The sequence below is a fragment of the Palaemon carinicauda genome, chromosome 1 (genome assembly GCF_036898095.1).
Source record: "Palaemon carinicauda isolate YSFRI2023 chromosome 1, ASM3689809v2, whole genome shotgun sequence".
Taxonomy (NCBI): domain Eukaryota; kingdom Metazoa; phylum Arthropoda; class Malacostraca; order Decapoda; family Palaemonidae; genus Palaemon; species Palaemon carinicauda.
Genome location: NC_090725.1, coordinates 276,270,005 through 276,289,697, shown reverse-complemented (window position 1 = coordinate 276,289,697; position 19,693 = coordinate 276,270,005). Strand labels below are relative to the sequence as shown.

The following is a 19,693-nucleotide window of genomic DNA, read 5'->3' as shown; positions in this document are numbered from 1 at the left end:
AAGGGGATTGCACGCAATCCTCAGGCGGGGAGTCCTGAACTAAAGTTCGAAGACTAACAGCAGCATCGACAGGAGAAGGTCTGAAGGCAGGCGAAGGTCGGGAACCAGGAGACGTCAGACTAGAAGGCTCCTTCTCCGAGGAGGGCTGTATGGATGAAGCTGACGAGCCAAAGAGGCATCTCTTCACCGATGTTGAAGGAGCACCTCTACGGCAAAGAGGAGGGCGAGCATGACAGGGTCTGGTGGATCAGCAAGCTGACCATCAGCAGCAGTCCCCGGAAGAGGAGTCTCTATGAGTGAACTCCCTCGGGATGGAGAAACATGCCTAGGACTTTGCCCCCCCCCCCCCCCCCCAATGGATGTTCAGTAAGAGGATAAGCACAGTCTTCGGCAATGGCAGAAGAGGCAGGAATGTCGGCAGGTAGGGCAGCAGTCGAGTCCTCTAAATAACACAACATTGACATTGAAAATACTGCAAACTAGCACCACGGTGCAGCAGCTGCAGCAGGGCCTCCTTGGAGGGTGGACACGGTAACCCCAGGGAAGGCCAAACCTGAAACAGAAGAGAAAGTGACATGGGTCCCCATGGGGGTAGAGGCAAGGCCGCTTTGCTAGGGAAATCAACACCGTCCCTCGAGGACCAAGGTTGTCCAGGAGTTAAACAGCCTGCGCTACTGCTCGACAGTCCCTCGGAGGAGGCCGAACGAATAGGAGCTTCGGAGGAAGGTCAGGAAACGGAAGAAGAAGCCTTGGGTTTCTTCTGCTTCTAAGTAACCTTCGAAAGAGAAGAGTCCCACGTAGACTTCTTCTTACGCCGTAGCCAAACCTTTCCCACTGGGAGGCAGACCACTTTCAACACTCATTACACTTATTCAACTGATTACACCATTGATCTTTGCACCTGGCACAGACTGTGAGGAAACGTGTCCTTGGCGGATATAAAAGTACCGCAGGTGCGGCTGCGGCCCTCAGGACCAGGGCAGGTACGCATGGCTGCAGGAAGAAGTCAACATACACACAATCACTGAAAAGGAAAAGCATACACAGAATTAAATGGCAGTCAAATAAATGCGAGGAGGAAGAGTCAAAAGCAAAGTGAGCTCAGTCACAGGTGTGTAAGTGAAGGGGGTAGCTAGCTAACTCCCTTACCGCCCGCTAACTAGCGGAATGGGTAGTTCACCTTTACTAAATTTTAATGTCTTGTCCTTTCGGCGAAGTAATACCCCTAATAGGTTTGTATTCTAGTTAGGGAACAAATGGTAATTAATGTCATTCCTTTTATTCATTAGATTAATGGGCATTGGAAGAAAACTTCAATGTTCAAACAGATGCTAAGTGTAAATCTACAACTAACCCCCTTAGTTATATGTGTATTCATTCACCCATTCAAGTTTCTATATCAATGGTTTTATTCAGTCAATTATACAATATTTTTAAATATTATGATAGCAATGTGATTTATTTTATTGTTAAATCTTATGTCTAGCAAAACTGAATCTAGAACATATATTTGTCTGAACTTAATTAAAGTCATAATGTTATAAACTATTATAAACACTACCTCATGGACCTAACACAACAAAACATATTCCGCTTGAGAGAACATAGGAACAACGAGGAAATGTTAAATTGTGAGTGCATTGAACTATGATGAAGCAAAAACCAATTGAACCAAGGGATAAAATAAATAATTAAAACGGCAAAATACTAGCCCATAGGGTTAACACGCTTGGTGCAATATGTTACGCTTGCCAGAATATAGGAACTTTGAGATAATGTTAAATCACAAGTGAAGCAAACTATGAAGTAGCAAACACCAATAAACGATTAGACAGTGTTCATTGGGCATGCCAACATAATGAAAATGGCTATGAATGATGACATATACAATGGGAATGAAAAGTCACTTGTAATCAAAAGCTTCTGCGTATTTATCCAGACTCATTACTACAACTGGATTTTCATGAAGGTAACTTTTCTTTATTATGACGATTAGTTTTAGAGGGGGGAATGAAATTCGTTGGGACAGGGTAAGCGACGAATAAGGTACTGTAGTGTAAGGAGGGGTACAACCCTGTAGTAAGTAAGGATACGGCTCTTAGGTTAAGTAAGGTGGGGAACCTTAGGCTAGGTGGTGTTCTTGTGTCTGCTTACCTTATAAAATATTTTTTTACATTCTGTCCCAACAAACTACAAAGGCTCCATTTTTGGGGTAAATATATGTTACTTTAATTTCTAGCCAAATACATGAACCCTATATTTTTCCTACACGCTATCTTGTGTTTTATGCATTTTTAACCATGATTATTGGGGCAAACCACCCGTTCATGAGTTTTTGGACCCCATTATATAAAGACAATTACGGGGGACCCCAGTGGGCAACTGGGTTTTTTTGGGTGGGGAAATGTCATAAACGAGTGATTTGCAGCAATAATAATGGCTAGAAATGTAAAATAAGCCAAAGATAACCAGTTTGAAATAAATATGGTTCATGTAAATGGCTGGAACTAGGCCAAAACATGATTATTTAACTTTTGAGATATGTAAAAGGGTACAGAACCTAACAAACTCACCTAACCTACCCTAGTAGTTCCCTGGTCAGAAACTTTAGCTGGGGGGCAAGCCCCCGGACCCCCTTCCCAGATCATAGCTACTAGCAGGGGGGCAAGCCCCCGGACCCCCATTCCCAGGTCACAACTACTAGCCGGACGCCCCCTTCCCAGGTCACAAACTAAAAGTAAATCACAAATAAATCATTTGATTATGATAAAGTGAATCACAATTAAATCCTTCATTATGAAAAAGTAAATCACAACTAATTCCTTACCTTATGATTGACATTAATCGCCTTTTTTTTCTTGGCAATCGTTACAAAAATTTTACAGTGAAAATGTTCTGGCCTTCCCTCAAAATTAAGTCAGAATCCGACATTTGAGGCCTTATTTTGCTGTTATTTTTAATTTTCACATGAGTAACAATAGCTTTACACTGAACGGAGAGCATTTCCATCATAATCAATTGCGACATAATCAAAATTACACTAAATTTCGAAATAGACTGATGTGCTTCCCTTGAGTTCACTCTGGGAGACGTCTTTACAAGATGGTGGCTAACTTAAAACTGAAGGCAAAAGTGGGAAAAAAAATGGCTGTTGTAGAACAACATACGAGAACTTATGAAGAAATACTTGTAAGCTGTTGATTGGTTTAAAATGCATGATAAATCCCAAATATTAGTAACACAACACCGAGAGCAAGCGGGAGATACACCGTGCTTAATTCGCTACTAACAAAGGAATGGATCACCATGTTTGGCGCTGTAGTAGTACGGGAAGGGGATCCACCGGGTAACCTTGATGACGGCTCCCTTCATTTTCGTCACTCTTCTCCCTCAGAGCGAAAACTCTATTCGGGGTGAAGATTGCCATGCGTCGTATCAAGAAATACGTCCCCTAATATTGTGCGATATCCTTAAGAATTTTCTTAAAGGATACTCGCACCAGGAGTTAGAATTCTGGAGACCTATGGTCAATTCTCTGGGAGTATCACTGTAGCTAAATATCCCTTAGAAAACTGCCTAAAGGAACCTTCCATCAGGACGACATGGCTGAGCCCAATAAAACCACCTGACAAATACACCATTGTAAATACACAGAAAGCTCCCCAAACCATGGGAAAAAATGCATGCGTAATAAGTACTCTTCAGTCTCTCAGATGTAAACAATGGACTTGGAGTGAAAAACATATTTCATATATTTAATAGACCGATATTTAAGTTATTATGCCCCAGTCCCTATTAAACTTAAAGAAAAAAATACCAAACTAGCCAGCACTCGTCTATTTTTTATAGCAAATTCCAGTTTCGCTAGAAATTAAGAGTATCAAATAATAACCATTTTTTCTGATGATGATTGGCAGAAACAGCGTAACTGATGACAATCCCGGACAAAAAGAGAGCTTTTCAATTATAGTATTCAAACCACCATAACTCAAACTAAGAATTTCCAACTGTCATCATAATCAAATGAGGGAGCGTTTGTAGGGTGACGGCCAGATCCCGTAGAAAACGAGAATATTCTTATCTGTGGCCGTCGTTCTAAAAACGATTTTAGCGGGAGAAGCTAACTTAAAAAAACCCACCTAACCTATGCTAAAAGCCGTATCCTTACCCAGGGGGGCTGCGCCCCTCCGGACCCCCCCTTACACGACAGTTTCCTTACCTACGAGTGCGACAGGAGAAGCTAACTTAAAAACCCACCTAACCTATGCTAAAAGCCGTGTCCTTACCAAGGGGGCCTGCGCCCCGCCGGACCCCCCCTTACACAACATATTTAAGATCCGTAGACCATTTCCAAACGCTTTTATTCTATACAAGATGACAGTAGAAGCGATAATAAGCAAATTAGGACGCTTGGCCGTAGCACTACAAACTACCCCAAATGAGTTCAAAACACTAAAAATTACACCAGGTTGCAGTCTTATTTTCTACAAACCGTTTATTGTACTATTCTATAATCGTACTGGATGCCACTCACTCTGCATTCAAACTGTAACGTTGGGCTAACTATAGATGTGAATCACATGAAAATCTTAGGCTGTCAATCGTGGAGAAATCAGAGAATTACAAGACTTGAGAAATTTATTTAAGAATATAAGATTAACTTACCAAATGGGGCATTATGTGAGTAAGCAGGTATAGCCTACAAGGATTTAGACAAGCCTGTTTTTAAACCATTCGACTTTCCTATATTTTGGACGTGTTGTCACTTGATAGGAGTAGCTAACACTACATTAACTTGCAATTTAAAAGACACATCATAGACAAAAATAATTGTCTTTGATCGTGGGTTAGGGTTATTGGGGTCACTCGGGTCATAGGAGGCGGGAGGACCTGGAGGAGCCTACCAGTTTGGTCCGTTCAAGTTTAAGGTGAAATTCGGTCTTTGCAACGGTTCATCCTGTTCGCGAGTGATTGTGATCTCTTCTTTCCCAGCGTCGTGCGACGTCGGTTGCTTGGTCCGCCTTAAAGTTACAACTCACCACTCAAGTCCAAAGAAATTGCTTCAATATAAAGTGTAACCTGTCGTGACAAATAGCCCTAACAAACAACATGAGTTCTACATAACTAGAACCTCCTTTAAGTCCTCTTTCCCATGATTATCACTACATTAAGGGGTCGGTTGTCTGATGCACCATCTCCAATACCTTTGATCAAAGAAAGGCATCCTCTCCCCCAACCTCTTCTCCTCATATCATCTTTCACCTTATCTCGCCATCTAAGTCTGCCTTCCTCTCCATATCTGCCCACCCCCCTTAAATGGTTCCTCCCAGAGTCCCAGACGGCAAGACCGTGGGGACCGTCAGGGCGTCAGACTTCCCAAGCCATCCTCACAATGTTGCCATTCTAGCGATTTTACTGCTAGATTTGGCTAATTTTGTTTGAGTATAGTAGGGAATTTACGGATCTAGCAGCTATCAGGAAATTGGCTTTACTTTAAAACGTTTAGCTTTTTCTGACCTTTTTAATACACTTGTCATTGCTGTAAAATATTTATATAATTTCAGTGTAGATTTCGTTAAAACCGCCCAATACTCTAAAATTATGATGTTTAAGCATACGCTTCGTGTGGTTAAGGATTCTGTTATTCCACCAGTAGAGTGCTTGAAGTTGAAAGTTCCTCGTGTGAAATTGCTTTCATTCATAACTGGCGGATGGACTTAACTTTAGTTATTTTGATGATCATAAAGGTAAATAATGGATTATCCTGATGTATTTGAGAATAGAGTTAGTGTTTAAAATCAACCAAGGTATATTCGAATTCTCAAGCATTCCATTATAATGCTCACAAAAGATTAGCAAGCTATGTACACACCTATATATATATATATATATATATATATATATATATATATATATATATATATATATATATATATATATATATATAATTATCACCTTTAACTAGTCCATTGCAGGACAAAGGTCTCAGACATCTCTTTCCATTCCCATCTATTTATGGCCTTTCTATGTCAATAAGTCTATACTCGCAAATGTTCTTAGCTCGTCAATCCATCGTCTTTTCTTCCTTACCCTGCTGTTTTTTGCAATATCTATGGATCCAGGCATATATATATATATATATATATATATATATATATATATATATATATATATATATATATATATATATATATATATATATATATATAATCATCACCTTTAACTAGTTCATTGCAGGACAAAGGTCTCAGACATCCCTTTCCATTCCTGTCTATTTATGGCCTTTCTATGTCAGTAAGTCTATACTCGCAAATTTTCTTAGCTCGTCAATCCATCGTCTTCTCTCCCTTACCCTGCTGTTTTTGCAATCTCTAGGGATCCAGGCATGTAAATATATATATATATATATATATATATATATATATATATATATATATATATATATATATGTATATATATATATATATATATATACATACATATATATATATATGTGTGTGTGTGTGTGTGCGTGTGTGTGTGTGTGTGAGTGTGTAGTACGTCAGTAGCCTAAATCTAGCTAAGGCTCGGTATAGCGGAACAGAATATTTTCTATGGCACCACTGCGGCTAACTCCCCCGGAACCGAACCCCCAAACCATTCACAACCCACGCCATCTCAATCACGCAATCGTGACACACTTATCGCATCTGCAATCTTTACTATACCTGCCACCTATATATCTGCAATTCGTCTTGTTTCTCTATATTTTCAATCGATCAAGCTGTAACATTCCTATAATCCACTTTAGCATTCTCATCTTTGTCCTCCTAAACTCGTCGTCTTAGAGAGCACGTTCCGATTAACATATTGAGAATGGTTTTAATACTTTAGTCTGCGTTATAGTTCTTGACTTTTAGCTTGATTTTCGTTTTCTTATCACATACCACTGGCTACATCTCTCCACTTACTCCAGAGTGCTCTCTCTCTCTCTCTCTCTCTCTCTCTCTCTCTCTCTCTCTCTCTCTCTCTCTCTCTCTCTCTCTCTCTCTCGCCATTTTCTTCACGTATTAGCCTATGTAGCCCACATTTTTTTCTTTTAATATTTTCGTTTATTACGAATTTTCTAACTTTTTTGTTTTCTTCGTACGGTTGTCGAAGTCTACCAATGCCCTTTTGTATTATACTGTATTACTGATGAAATCAAACTAAAAATAGATTAAATTCAAATAAAATTTACAATGAATGTTTTCGATATATTCATTTATCACGTTCAGTTTAATGGACGTTATTAGCTCTTACCTATTGATGTTTTCGATTGAAAAAAAAAAAGATAATTAAATTCAATCTGGATATATTCTGTGATTATGGCAACACACGATTAATAACTGTATGTGATGATTGCTTAATAACTATAAAATAGGGTGAATAAAAATGTATATGATAACATGTGCCCATTGATGGAAGAGACTACAGTATAGGTATACAAGTATTAACGACAGATGTTGGTTCGGTGGATAAACTTTTTGAGAAAATGTGACCTTCATCATTCCTGTTCCTTGACGTTATTGACATTTTGTCATTAAAAAATAATGAGGAATAGCGAACTGTGGAAACTTAGGTTCGCTGATGATTTTGTCATTATAGCAGACACGGAATGAAACTGGATGGAAAGCTTTTATTATTATTATTATTATTATTATTAATAAATGCCAAGCTGCAAGCCTAGTTGGAAAAGCAGGATGCTATAAGCCCAGGTACCCCAACAGGGAAAATAGCCCAGTGAGGAAAGGGAACAAGGAAAAATAAAATATTCTAAGAACAGTAACATTAAAATAAATATTTCCCATATAAACTATAAAAATTTTAACAAAACAAGATGAAGAGAAATTAGACAGAATAGTGTGCCCGAGTGTACCCTCAAGCAAGAGAACTCTAACCCAAGACAGTGGAAGACCATGGTACAGAGGCTATGGCACTACCCAAGGCTTGAGAACAATGGTTTGATTTTGGAGTGTCCTTCTCCTAGAAGAGCTGCCTACCATAGCTAAAGAGTCTCTTCTACCCTACCCAAGAGGAAAGTAGCCACTGAACAATTACAGTGTTGTAGTTAACCCCTAAGGTGAAGAAGAATTGTTTGTTAATCTAAGTGTTGTCAGGTGTATGAGGACTGAGGAGAATCTGTAAAGAATAGGCCAGACTATTCGGTGTCTGTGTAGGCAAAGGGAAAGAATCGTAACCACAGAGAAGGATCCAATATAGTACTGTCTGGCCAGTCAAAGGACCCCATAACTCTCTAGCAGTAGTATCTCCTCGATAGAAAAGGATTTAGATGAACATTGGAAAGACAGAACTAATAGTAGAGAAGGCCATGAAGTAAACATCTGAGAGAAGTACATTTGTTTTAAACAAGTGTCTTGAGACTGAAAATGAAGACCATTAACTTTTAAGACAGTATTATCAGGCCCTTAAAATCATATGGGACGGGTTCTGAACTAATTGGGCACTTAGGAAAGAGGAGGAACTGTTGGTAAGAACTGAAATAAGGATGGTAATATATACAGTATATCGTTGAAATATTATTGCTGCAGAGGTGGGCAAATCATGATATTACTAAGAATACTTGGGGAAGGGTATACTGTATGCAATGTAAAAGCTAAAGGGTAGGGCATCTCATCTGAGATACTGTAGCCATGTAACAGGAAGGGAATTGGAACTAATAAAGAGAGCTAAGCGCAAGGGGAGGGATGGGGGATTGGGGGCGTCAGCGTATCAGCTGGATAGATGCGGCGAGGGGGGATAAGGGCCGGATGCGGGTGGGACTGGAAGACGCAGGGAATGGAAATAGATGGAGAAAGTTGACTCAGAGTACTATATCGTATCCGACATGTACGATCGACTGTTTTCTGAATTATTCTTTCCCGTATCACGAATTACTGGACTTTTTTCCTTATCACAATGTGTGAATACATTGTATACAATATTTCCGCCTTGACTGAATTGGTGGGAGCAGCCGTTATCTGTAGCTGACGTGAGATAACTTACCGCTTACTGGTGGAAGGTAAAGGAGGGGCGGGAAAAGAGTATTGGCGATCCCTAATCAATATTCTGAGAGAGAGAGAGAGAGAGAGAGAGAGAGAGAGAGAGAGAGAGAGAGAGAGAGAGAGAGAGAGAGAGAGAGAGAGAGAGAGAGAGAGAGAGAGAGAGAGACCTATTGACAAAAAATCGAACAATTATCTACACGCCTGCCAGGGGAAAAGTAAAAAGTACGGTCGTATAATTAGATTAGACAAACCTTTTGCTTGTTGATTAATTTTCTTGTAATTTTATTTATTTCCTTGTTTCCTTTCCTCACTGGACTATTTTACGTTATTGGAGCCCTTGGGCTTATAGCATCTTGCTTTTCCAACTAGGGTTGCAGCTTAGCAAATAATAATAATAATAATAGTGATAGAATGAAAATCGCAAAGATGGCTCTACGATACAATGAGAATAAAGGCAAATACAATGGAAAAGCAAACATGAAAATAGCCCAATGAGGAAAGGAAATAAACTATATGAAAAGTAAATAAATGAAATAAAATATTCTAAGACCAGTAACAACATTAAAACAGTGAAATATTTTAAGAACATTATTATCATTATTATTATTATTATTATTACTAGCTAAGCTGCAACCCTACTTGGAAAAGCAAGATGTTATAAGCTCAAGGGCTCCAACAGGGAAAAATTGCCCAGTGAAGAAAGGAAATAAGGAAATAAATAAACGAAATAAGAATTAATGAACAATTAAGATATTTCAGAAACATTAACAACATTAAAACAGATATTTCAAATATAAACTATAAAAGACTCATGTCAGCCTGTTCAACATAAAACCATTTGCTGCCAGTTTGAACTTTTGAAGTTCTACTGATTCAACTACCAGATTAGGAAGATCATTCCACAACTTAGTCACAGATGGAATAAAACTTCTGGAGTAGGCTACTGTGTAGTACTGAGCCTCATGATGGAGAACTGTATGCCTCGTACTGTATTACGAATATGATGGAACTGTTCGGGAAGATCTGTATGTAAAGGATGGTCAGAATTATAAAAAATCTTATGGACCATGCATAATGAACTAATTGAACGGCAGTGCCAGAGATTAGTATCTAGATCAGTAATAAGAAATTTAATAGACCGTAAGTTCTTGTCCAAAATATTAAGATGAGAATCAGTAGCTGAAGACCAGACAGGACAATACTTGATAAAAAAAAAGAAAAAAAAAACAATTTTATATATTGAATGTGTTTGAGATGAAGTAGACAGGGTTAGGAACGAAGTAGTGAGGGTGAGAACGGGTGTAAGAAATGAGTTAGCAGCTAGAGTGGATATGAATGTGTTGAAGTGGTTTGGCCATATTGAGAGAATGGAAAATGGCTGTGTGCTAAAGACAGTGATGAATGCAAGAGTTGACGGCAGAAGTACAAGAGGAAGGCCAAGGTTTGGGTGGATGGATGGAGTGAAGAAAGCTCTGGGTGATAGGATAGATGTGAGAGAGGCAAGAGAGCGTGGTAGAAATAGGAATGAATGGTGGGCAACTGTGACACAGTTGCGGTAGGCCTTGCTGCTTCCTCTGGTTGCCTAGGATGACCGCAGAGGTTACAGCAGTAGACGATTCAGCATTATGAAGCTTCATCTGTGGTGGATAACGGGGGAGGGTGGGCTGTGGCACACCAGCAGTACCAGCCTGACGAGGGACTTGGGTTCCCCTTTTTTTCATTTGATTGATGTCGGCTACCCACCCAAATTGGGGGAAGTGCCTTGGTATATGCATGGAAGCTTGGAAGCTTATTACTTGAATAAAACCTGATGTTGAAAGTTGATTTCTAAAAATTATAACTCATCAGCAAGGTAGCAACTCAATTATTGAATACATAAGGGCAGAAAACAAATATGGTAAAAAATTCTTTTTATTCTACGACATAAATATTTATATCAAATGTTCCTTTCTGAACATTGTTTGAGAAGGCACATTATCTATATTTCTTTCCAAGTGGAATTCCTCAAATTTATGTCTGATTCTGCTTTTGACATGAACATCAACAACTTTGGTACCTCAAACGTTACACCGAATGATACATAAAGACAAAAACAATACAAATATTGTAAAACTCTGAAGTATGACACAAATTCAAAATTGGTAACTAAATATAGTTAATTCAAAATTCCAACCATGTCCACCTATTTGTGCTTTAAAGAAAGAAAACTTGGCCGATTCAGGTAGTGGAACTCAAATTGCACTTTTCGACAGGTTTTAAAGGAAAAATAAAATAGGACAATTACTTTCAGAGTACAATGGTTAATCAGGTGCGAATTTGCTCACTGAGACACCAATTTGTACTATACAGTATAATGATAAATAACAGAAAGAAATTAATTTGATTTCACTTTTGGATTCAATGTTGAATCATTTGTAGGCTTTCAAATTGTAAAGTTGAAAATATACAGAATTTTTCATATTCTTAAGTTTCTGTTTTTTTAATAGTAATTATACCTAATACTTTTTAAATCACTTGTGCGGCATATGAAGCTTTCTTATTTTCTGATACAGAATAAATTAATATTGCTCTAAACTCATTGCCACTAAATCAGGCCAATAATTTTCAATGAAAACTATGCTCAGATAGGTAACCCAAAAGAACTTTCCTAACTAGTTACACTTCACTAAAGACTGCATCAAGTTTACAATAAAGTACATTATCTTAAAATATGTATATAGTGTGAAGCATTATATACGACAAATTTTTTAAAATTTGGTACAACTACATGTTTTTCTGTTATTATACCTGACAAATTCTACAATCAGGCACTAAACTGAGATACAGGACTTCAATATACAAATATTTCAGAAAAAACAAACAACATTGTTCTCATATCTAAATTCCAACTACGACAATAGAATACTGATATTGTAAGTACAGTATTAAAATACAGTAAAACATTGTCCTTTGCAACGATACAACATGAAGTCCGAACTGATGACCAAAATAAAACCTTGATAATTCTAACTGACAAATGTAACAGAAAAAGTAGCTTAAAAAAAAACTAACAATGCTGACAAAAAGAAAAAAAAATGGCTTCATTTCACATCTACAAATATATCAGTTTTGGTTTGATTTCTTGAAGCAAATACTGTATGTTAAAAGCAGAATCAGGACATAAAACACAGCATTTTTAACATGATTCAACGAATGAAAATAGCTTGAGGAACTCCACTACCATGGTTACTTCATAATACTTGTCTTAAAAACTGCTTTTCCTTTAAAGCCTTCAGCTAAGACATTGGCTGCTAACATCTCCGGACTATCGGGAGACATAAAGTGTTTTCCCGGACTCGAATCAAATGAGCTTTCAGTTTGTTCAAAAGATGGAAGGCTTACTCCTTCTCTAAAAGTTTTCTTGACAATTATTCTCTTGTCTTTTTCCCCTTTGTAGTGACCTAAATTAGGTTTACTCAACTGCAAATGTTTTGCTTTTAAAGTTAAGGCACCTGGTTGATAAGACTGTACCTGCATAACAGGTATATGTTTTGGAACAGAATCCTCTCTTCTAGAAATACTACTCTGAGTCATGGATGACTTTGCTGACAAAACAAAGTCAGGCTTTACAGAAATACCAACTGTCTTAGGGTTATTGATAATTTCACATGTTTTTGAGGACTGCTCATGAGTTTCCTCGTGGTAGGATGGTATACTAGGTGTGTCTGGCCACAATCTTAGATTAACTGATGAGGGAGAAATGGAAATGTTCGGTTTCAGCTTGCTTAAAGGGCTATTATTTTTTGGTCCACTCATGAGCTCTACCTCTGGGTCATCACAGAACCCGACACCAACTTGCTGTGTGTAGTTGCAACCCGAATCCCAAGAGACTGAATCTGAGTCTCCAACTTCTAATCCTTGGATGTTGCTGCTTTTCATTTCATCCTCACTGTCATCTTCATTCTGAAAGCTAAACAAAAACATAACTTTATCAAGATCTTAAACCAACTACACAGAACACTTGCAATCATTTAGGTGGCACATTAGGGACACTGGAAGATAGGATTGTACCTGCATATAGGTATATGTTTCCTCATTTAATATTCAGAAAAAAATTCCTTCCCAAATTTGACCATAAAAATGACATAAGCAGGCAAAGTATTACTTATTATAATTACTGTAGAGTAACTATATCATAATTCCAAATTCCTAACTTTATTCATAGTTAATATTAACACCTCAATTCCATTCAAGACAGTTGGTTCAATAATATCTTTATTAAAACCTTGGCTTTCACCTTTCACATAAGTTCCTTTCCATTCCTTTGCGCGCACATGCATGCACACATGTAAATTATATATATATATATATATATATATATATATATATATATATATATATATATATATATATATATATATAATATACAGACAATCACTTACTTTACTGGCAAATTATTTTGTGTAATACTGTATTTCACTACTTTTTCCACTTGTTTTTCCACTGCCAGTATAAATCTTAATTAAGGAATAATATAACTGCTTATTTCATCAATGGGTTAACAAAAATTTTCATTTTATTTTATTGTGTTTATTATATCTTCATAAAAATAAATGTTACACATTTATATCAGAGCATTGTTAGCAACAAGATAACTAAGGAAATTTAGCCTATCATTTCCCTAGTAGAGAACATAGTTTAATGGACATTTTTAACATAAAAATACAATACAGTTTACTGTACATATAAGTGTCAGATACAACAGCTACTGGTTCTTCATCTAATACATTAAAATTCTAGATACCAGACATAAGATTTGCAAGCCATTAAAAAATGGTTATTACCCATCTTATATCTTTTTAATTGTATTGTTGAATAAAATAAAGGTGTGGTCATCAAAACCCAGTATTCTAGTGGGAACAATTTTAAACCAATAACGATGATAAAAGAGAATTTTACCATTTAACATAAAGCAAACTTTATCTTCTTTTCTCCCCATCACATAATAATCTTTGTCAATTTAGTCCGTAATATATGCCAATAATGCACAATACTTATCAGAATTCTACACATTATTATTGGTCAAAGAGCATTTAGTTCATTGTTCATTCAGTCTAATTACATGAGAAAAAATCTGATGGTGATATATAACTGCAGATGTCCATAGTTTACTGATGGCAAGACGATTCCAAAAAGGATTTCCATCGATGTTAATAAACATATTTGGATGATCCATCTTTTCTCTTGTAACTATTTGTTTTCTTAATGGTATACGGATGATGCTTTAAAATCCTCAAGATTTTATACAATGCCATAAAGGCAATAAATCCACTTCGTCAAAAGATGCAGATTCATAATGTTTTGTTGTCTACTTATCCACATCAATTATTCAGATGTTCCACCAGCAGCAGCAGCAAGGATGACACGAAGGTGCTAGGGTACTCTAGTGGCCCAACGATCTGCAAGAGACCAACCAATAGCAAAGGATATTATGATGATGGTATGGTCTCTCACCTACTATATTCCTTCCGCAAATAAGAAAATATAACCAATTCAAAAGGCCACTTCTTCTTTACTTCATCACAAAGCTTTTTAAATTTATTGTTCTCTTATAAAGCTACACGTAAATATACTACAAAATCTCTCACATGAAACTACAATTATCATGCTCATATTAGTTTATATTTTGTCGAGTAAATTAAAATGTATACATTGAAAAATAACAGTAAAACTTCAGTACCTTGCAAATAAAGGAATCACCCAAACATAATGTACAATAAAGGGTCTTCTATTCATCTAAGGAAGTATAGGAGTAGCAACTTTCATCAATAACGTTTACCAATACTGAAGATTGATTTCATGAAGGGTGATATAAACCTAAACTACATATTTCTTGGATGAAACCATTCTGTATTTATTACAGTAGTCTTGACGACTATGAATAAAGTTTTAGAGTACTTGCAAAGAGCTCATTAAAATACAACTTACACACTCTTGACGTTACCTTGAATTTTATCACTGCAGTTGTTCTGTGCCCCAGTCTTGTATTTCTCGGTCTGAAGTGTATATCTAACACACTTCTTTCTTTCAAATGCTATTCAACTTCTAAGCTGAGTAAACGTCTTCAAAGTACATTGTTATTACTGTGAAAAATAAAATTCCCTCCATATAACCTTATTGCTGGCCCTGCACAGGTCATCCAATGACACTGATTAGCATCCTTCTTCTCAGTGCCCATCTTCTCTGTTTTTTAAAGGTTCCTCTTACAATAACCAGCAATGCAATTCATATCTTTGAGACTACAGTACTTTTCCTTGGTTAAAATTAAGTTCTTCACTAATAAGAGTTCAGATTCTATCATCAGAATGGTTTTCCAATGATGACATTTGGAAGATGTGGGGAACTACTCAACTTCATCTTTTAGCAACATCTATAAAATGAAGGCTAAAAAAGAACTCTTCCCTCCAATGTTATGGAAATGTAATCATTCAAATGTAGGATCAACTAGAAATATATCCCTCAATCAATTTAGAAAGATTTAAAACGTTAGCCAACTAAAAACGTCTATTGATAATCGGATGGTTCTAATACCTCCCTTTCCCAAGTAGTTTAGGATTTTTAGGATACAGAGAAAGACACCGACAGAAAGCTTTCAAAGTGGGGAAAAAGCTTCTAATGAGGCCCTACTTCTCAAGTGGACTCTGTTAACCATTGAGAACTCCTTCGTTTCTATATGTGAATGTTATCCATGGCAAGAGGAGATTTTTTGAAAAGGCTACTTATTACAAGGAGATAAAGTACAGTAATAACTTCTACCAAGGGAAGAGGCATAAGTTTGGTTTCTGGTGCCACAAATTTGGTTTAATGTGAATCCTCTTATTTTTCGTTGATAGCAGCATTCATTTTTCTTACACTCAATATGATCATTCAGACACTCCATCTATTGCATTATCTACAGCAGGACATAGATGCAAGTTTGTATTAGGCATTGCTTTACAGACCTTATACTCCTTTGGGATTTAGATTTGGAAATTTTAAGCTCCTTGTCATCTTTGAACGAAGCTTTAAAAATTGAATTCAATTATGAACAGTGTTTCTTTTATATAATCAACACCCTTGAAGCTTCCCCGTGAACTCAATTTTTCCACTACATTAGTCTCGTGGAACAGGGATTTTCTTCATAAGGAATTGGCCTGATATGACAAACTGAATTGTAATCAAATTATTTATTTAAAATTGATTGATTGATTGATTGATTGATTTTAAGTTTTCAGGCATCCTGATATTTAAAATTGAGTGATTAAAGTATTTTGCAATAACTTAAAAGTTTTTCTTACAAAATACTAATGTTGACAGTTCAAGCATGGAGGTATCATTAAGCTTATGAATACATTACACAATAATATACTGTAGAAGCTTAAAATGATTCGACACACTTGACCTAAGATAACTGAAAAATTACAAAGGTCTATATTTCAAGGCTATAATTCTAATTTCAGAAATATATGCATATCCAAATCGACTGTATATTCAATAATCAATCTTTGCATTTAAATTATATACTTCATTTTAAATTCCGTGTAATTCTTGATTGAAAATTTACTTTTGAGAAACATTCAGTCGGTTTCCTTTATTAGAGAGAGAAAAAAAAAAAAAAAAAAAAAAAAAAAAAAAAAAAAAAAAGCGAGCTTATCAAGTTTTTGTGATCAGATGAAATATTTTAATTCTTTCATTCTACCTTGTTTCGAGTACTGTTCTTCTATCTGATCTCCAGCTGCTGATTGTAATGTTATTTTCTTGGACAAAACCCTCCAGTCTGTTTAACTCCTTATTCCCGGTCTATCTATAACTCTATGGTACCAGTGTTCTGTTAGTTGTGTGTCTATTGCATAAGAATTTTCTTCTTGACATTCCATTCCATTTACATCTTCTCAAATTGAACCATTATGTATGTAGAAATAGGAATGCAATTAAATCTAAACCCTCCCTTCTCAATCATGAGGAACAATACTACACAGCATCTGAGAAGTTTTACTTCAGCTATAACCAGATTGTGGAATGATCTTCTTGATCTGAGGGATAGAATCTGTGGCACTTACGAAGTTCAACCTTAATGCAAATGCTTTTTTTGTTGAACAGGATGACATGCATAGTCTCATAAATGACTGACCTATTTTAGTGTCATTACTGTCCTAAAATACTATACTGAATTCACAAATAGGATCATTAGTCTATTGACATCAGTGGTCAGTAGGGGAGGGAAGGGCATGTAAATGAACATCGGGTAACCATGAAGCCATCTGGCAGTTGATGGCAACCAAGTCCATGACACAATTATCTACCACTTATTTCTCAGTTCTCAAAGCCACAAAACCTTTCCTTAGTCTCTTGACATTAGCAATCAGAGGAAGAAGGGGGACGTGTATGAACATCAGGCGAGCATAAAAATATCAAACTCTTGCATTTGAAATGCTACTACTTTTATGACACTTCTCTATGTTTATATTGCCGAATCCCACATTCTGATGGACGTGGGATAGCGAAGCAAAGATGAGATTAATAGATTTGAACTACCACTCGAGATTGGTTTAAAATGTAACCAATTCTAACCGTAAGTACGGGTGTAATTTCTTGTTTGGATTCCAAATCTAAACCATCTAACTTTAAAACGATTCAAGTCTTATATGGTATAAAATTAAGCTCTTGAATCCCTCATTGTAAGAAACAAAGGTATAACTTGACTTAAAGCAGACACGCGGTTAATTTTTATTTACCATACATCTCACAGTTGGTGCTTCACAAACACCAACTATGTTAACTAATGAGCCATAGTAACATTTGAAGTCTTCTGTAGATAAATTTCCATTTCCTTCTAAACTAAACTTTTCATCTCGTCATGACATTTACAAAAAGGTTTCCCTTGAAAATTTTAAAATAATTTCCACAACGTAAGTCATATGTACTGTACATGAAACTGACCCTTATAAAGTGCGAAAGAGAACCCTTCTGTAGATCTGAAATACTCATTCTGTAAAACTAAACCTTTAACACCTTCAACTAGGGGGAAGCGGATCAGCTCTTAATAGCTATATACCGGTACGAGATTTGTCACCATCGGATATACATGCTCCCTTTCTCAATAATTTCCTACATCTCCATGTCTATTTGTTTAATTGCTGATTACAGAATAGATTTTTCTTTTCATTCATTATGAAGTGATTATAGAATAATTTTTCAGAAATTTGTTTTATATAATTTTATATAAATAATGGCGAAGCACTCAAGTGACCATGTTATTCCGTGAGAATTCACAACAAATAGCCGTCGTAAGGTATAAAACTACTCGTCAGTAATAATGGGCTTCACGTTAGACAATATCCATTTGTTTCCTTTGACTGTAGTATTCTGTAAAGTACAGTATAACAATAAAGTATACAGTGGTAAAGAAAAAACTTATCTTGAGAGAGAGAGAGAGAGAGAGAGAGAGAGAGAGAGAGAGAGAGAATTATTAAACAAAAGGTTTGTTTATCCTTCTGTCATTCCACATTGCATTGACTGTCATTATGAGAGAGAGAGAGAGAGAGAGAGAGAGAGAGAGAGAGAGAGAGAGAGAGAGAGAGAGAATATAAAAATTGTGTTTATTAAACCAAAGGCATTTCTTGGACTTGAAAATGGGGACTGCAAAGTAAAGAACATAACAAATGCTGCTTAGGATGTCAATAAATGGAAATAATGAGAGACAAAAGGTTAACTTTTAAAAACTCAGAAAAACAATAAATACTAATATGAAATATATATGTAAAATATGATGATGATACTATTTTGTACATATAATAATTGAAAAAAAAAGAGGAATAAAATGAGTGAAACAAATCTCGTTGTGTCTACAATTTGCATTACTGGTGTTTTGGTGACGTTGTGGGTGCGAGTCAGAGGGGGAGAATGCTATGTCGCGCTTTACAGAATGCTTTGTGTGTGATTTAAACACCTACGCAAACATTGAAATACACTGAAATAGACCTTACATAATCAAGAATAAGGACTAGAATCGCAAGCGTTTCAGTCGGTGGTGGGGCGAGGTGTGAGGGTCCCTACGTCTCTAAGATGGCGAGTTAATGCCTCAGGTAGGGAATGTCGCCATGGGCTAGAGCATTGCGATTCTACATGGTAACATAAAAACAGACAAAATTAGCTCTTCTGCAATTAAGTATAAGAGCTAGAATCATAAAGACTTTGTTTGGTTGGATGAAGAAAGGAGGAGGGGCTAATATCAGGGATGGCAGGAGATTTTTTTAGTGTAATTTCCAGAGTGTGAACTGTACGATATACGCTCATGTGCTGTACTCTTTTGTACGATATATAAGCGATTTTAATTTGTATATTGTTCTTATTTGTTAATGATGTATCCGGGATGTCACAGTGTGTACCACAGGGCATATTTTGATGTCATAGTAGCGAATAAGTTAGGTCCCACCCCAGACTTGAAAATAACTGTGTAACTTTGTCACTGAACTACTAACTAGACACCAATAACCATTTTAAGAATTTTAAAAAAAGGTCTAAAAAAATAAATAAATTAGGACTCTTACAATTTATAAGTCTTGTTAACATACAACTTCCATCTTTCATAACACAGGTTTTCCTTTACCAAAAAAAAAACCATGAAGAGAGGTGGCGAGTTACATACACTC

The 19,693-nt window shown here is 36.4% G+C and overlaps 1 protein-coding gene and 1 pseudogene across 15 annotated transcripts in view; both read right to left on the bottom strand.

Moving 5' to 3' along the window:
• The window catches only part of LOC137639254 (zinc finger protein 585A pseudogene), a 178,716-nt pseudogene extending 173,488 nt beyond the window's left edge, over positions 1 to 5,228 (bottom strand).
• A 5,692-nt stretch (positions 5,229 to 10,920) lies between these two features.
• Positions 10,921 to 19,693, bottom strand: part of LOC137656712 (cellular tumor antigen p53-like) — a 46,730-nt gene continuing 37,957 nt past the window's right edge. For 14 of the 15 annotated variants that reach the window (XM_068390944.1, XM_068390974.1, XM_068390952.1 and 11 more), the window contains one exon: positions 10,921 to 12,972. In XM_068390944.1, coding sequence (XP_068247045.1) covers positions 12,249 to 12,972 — 724 coding nt within the window. In that variant the 3' untranslated portion in view covers positions 10,921 to 12,248. Of the gene's footprint in view, positions 12,973 to 13,570; positions 14,462 to 19,693 lie in introns of those variants that run through there. The other variant, XM_068391055.1, reaches the window with a different exon arrangement.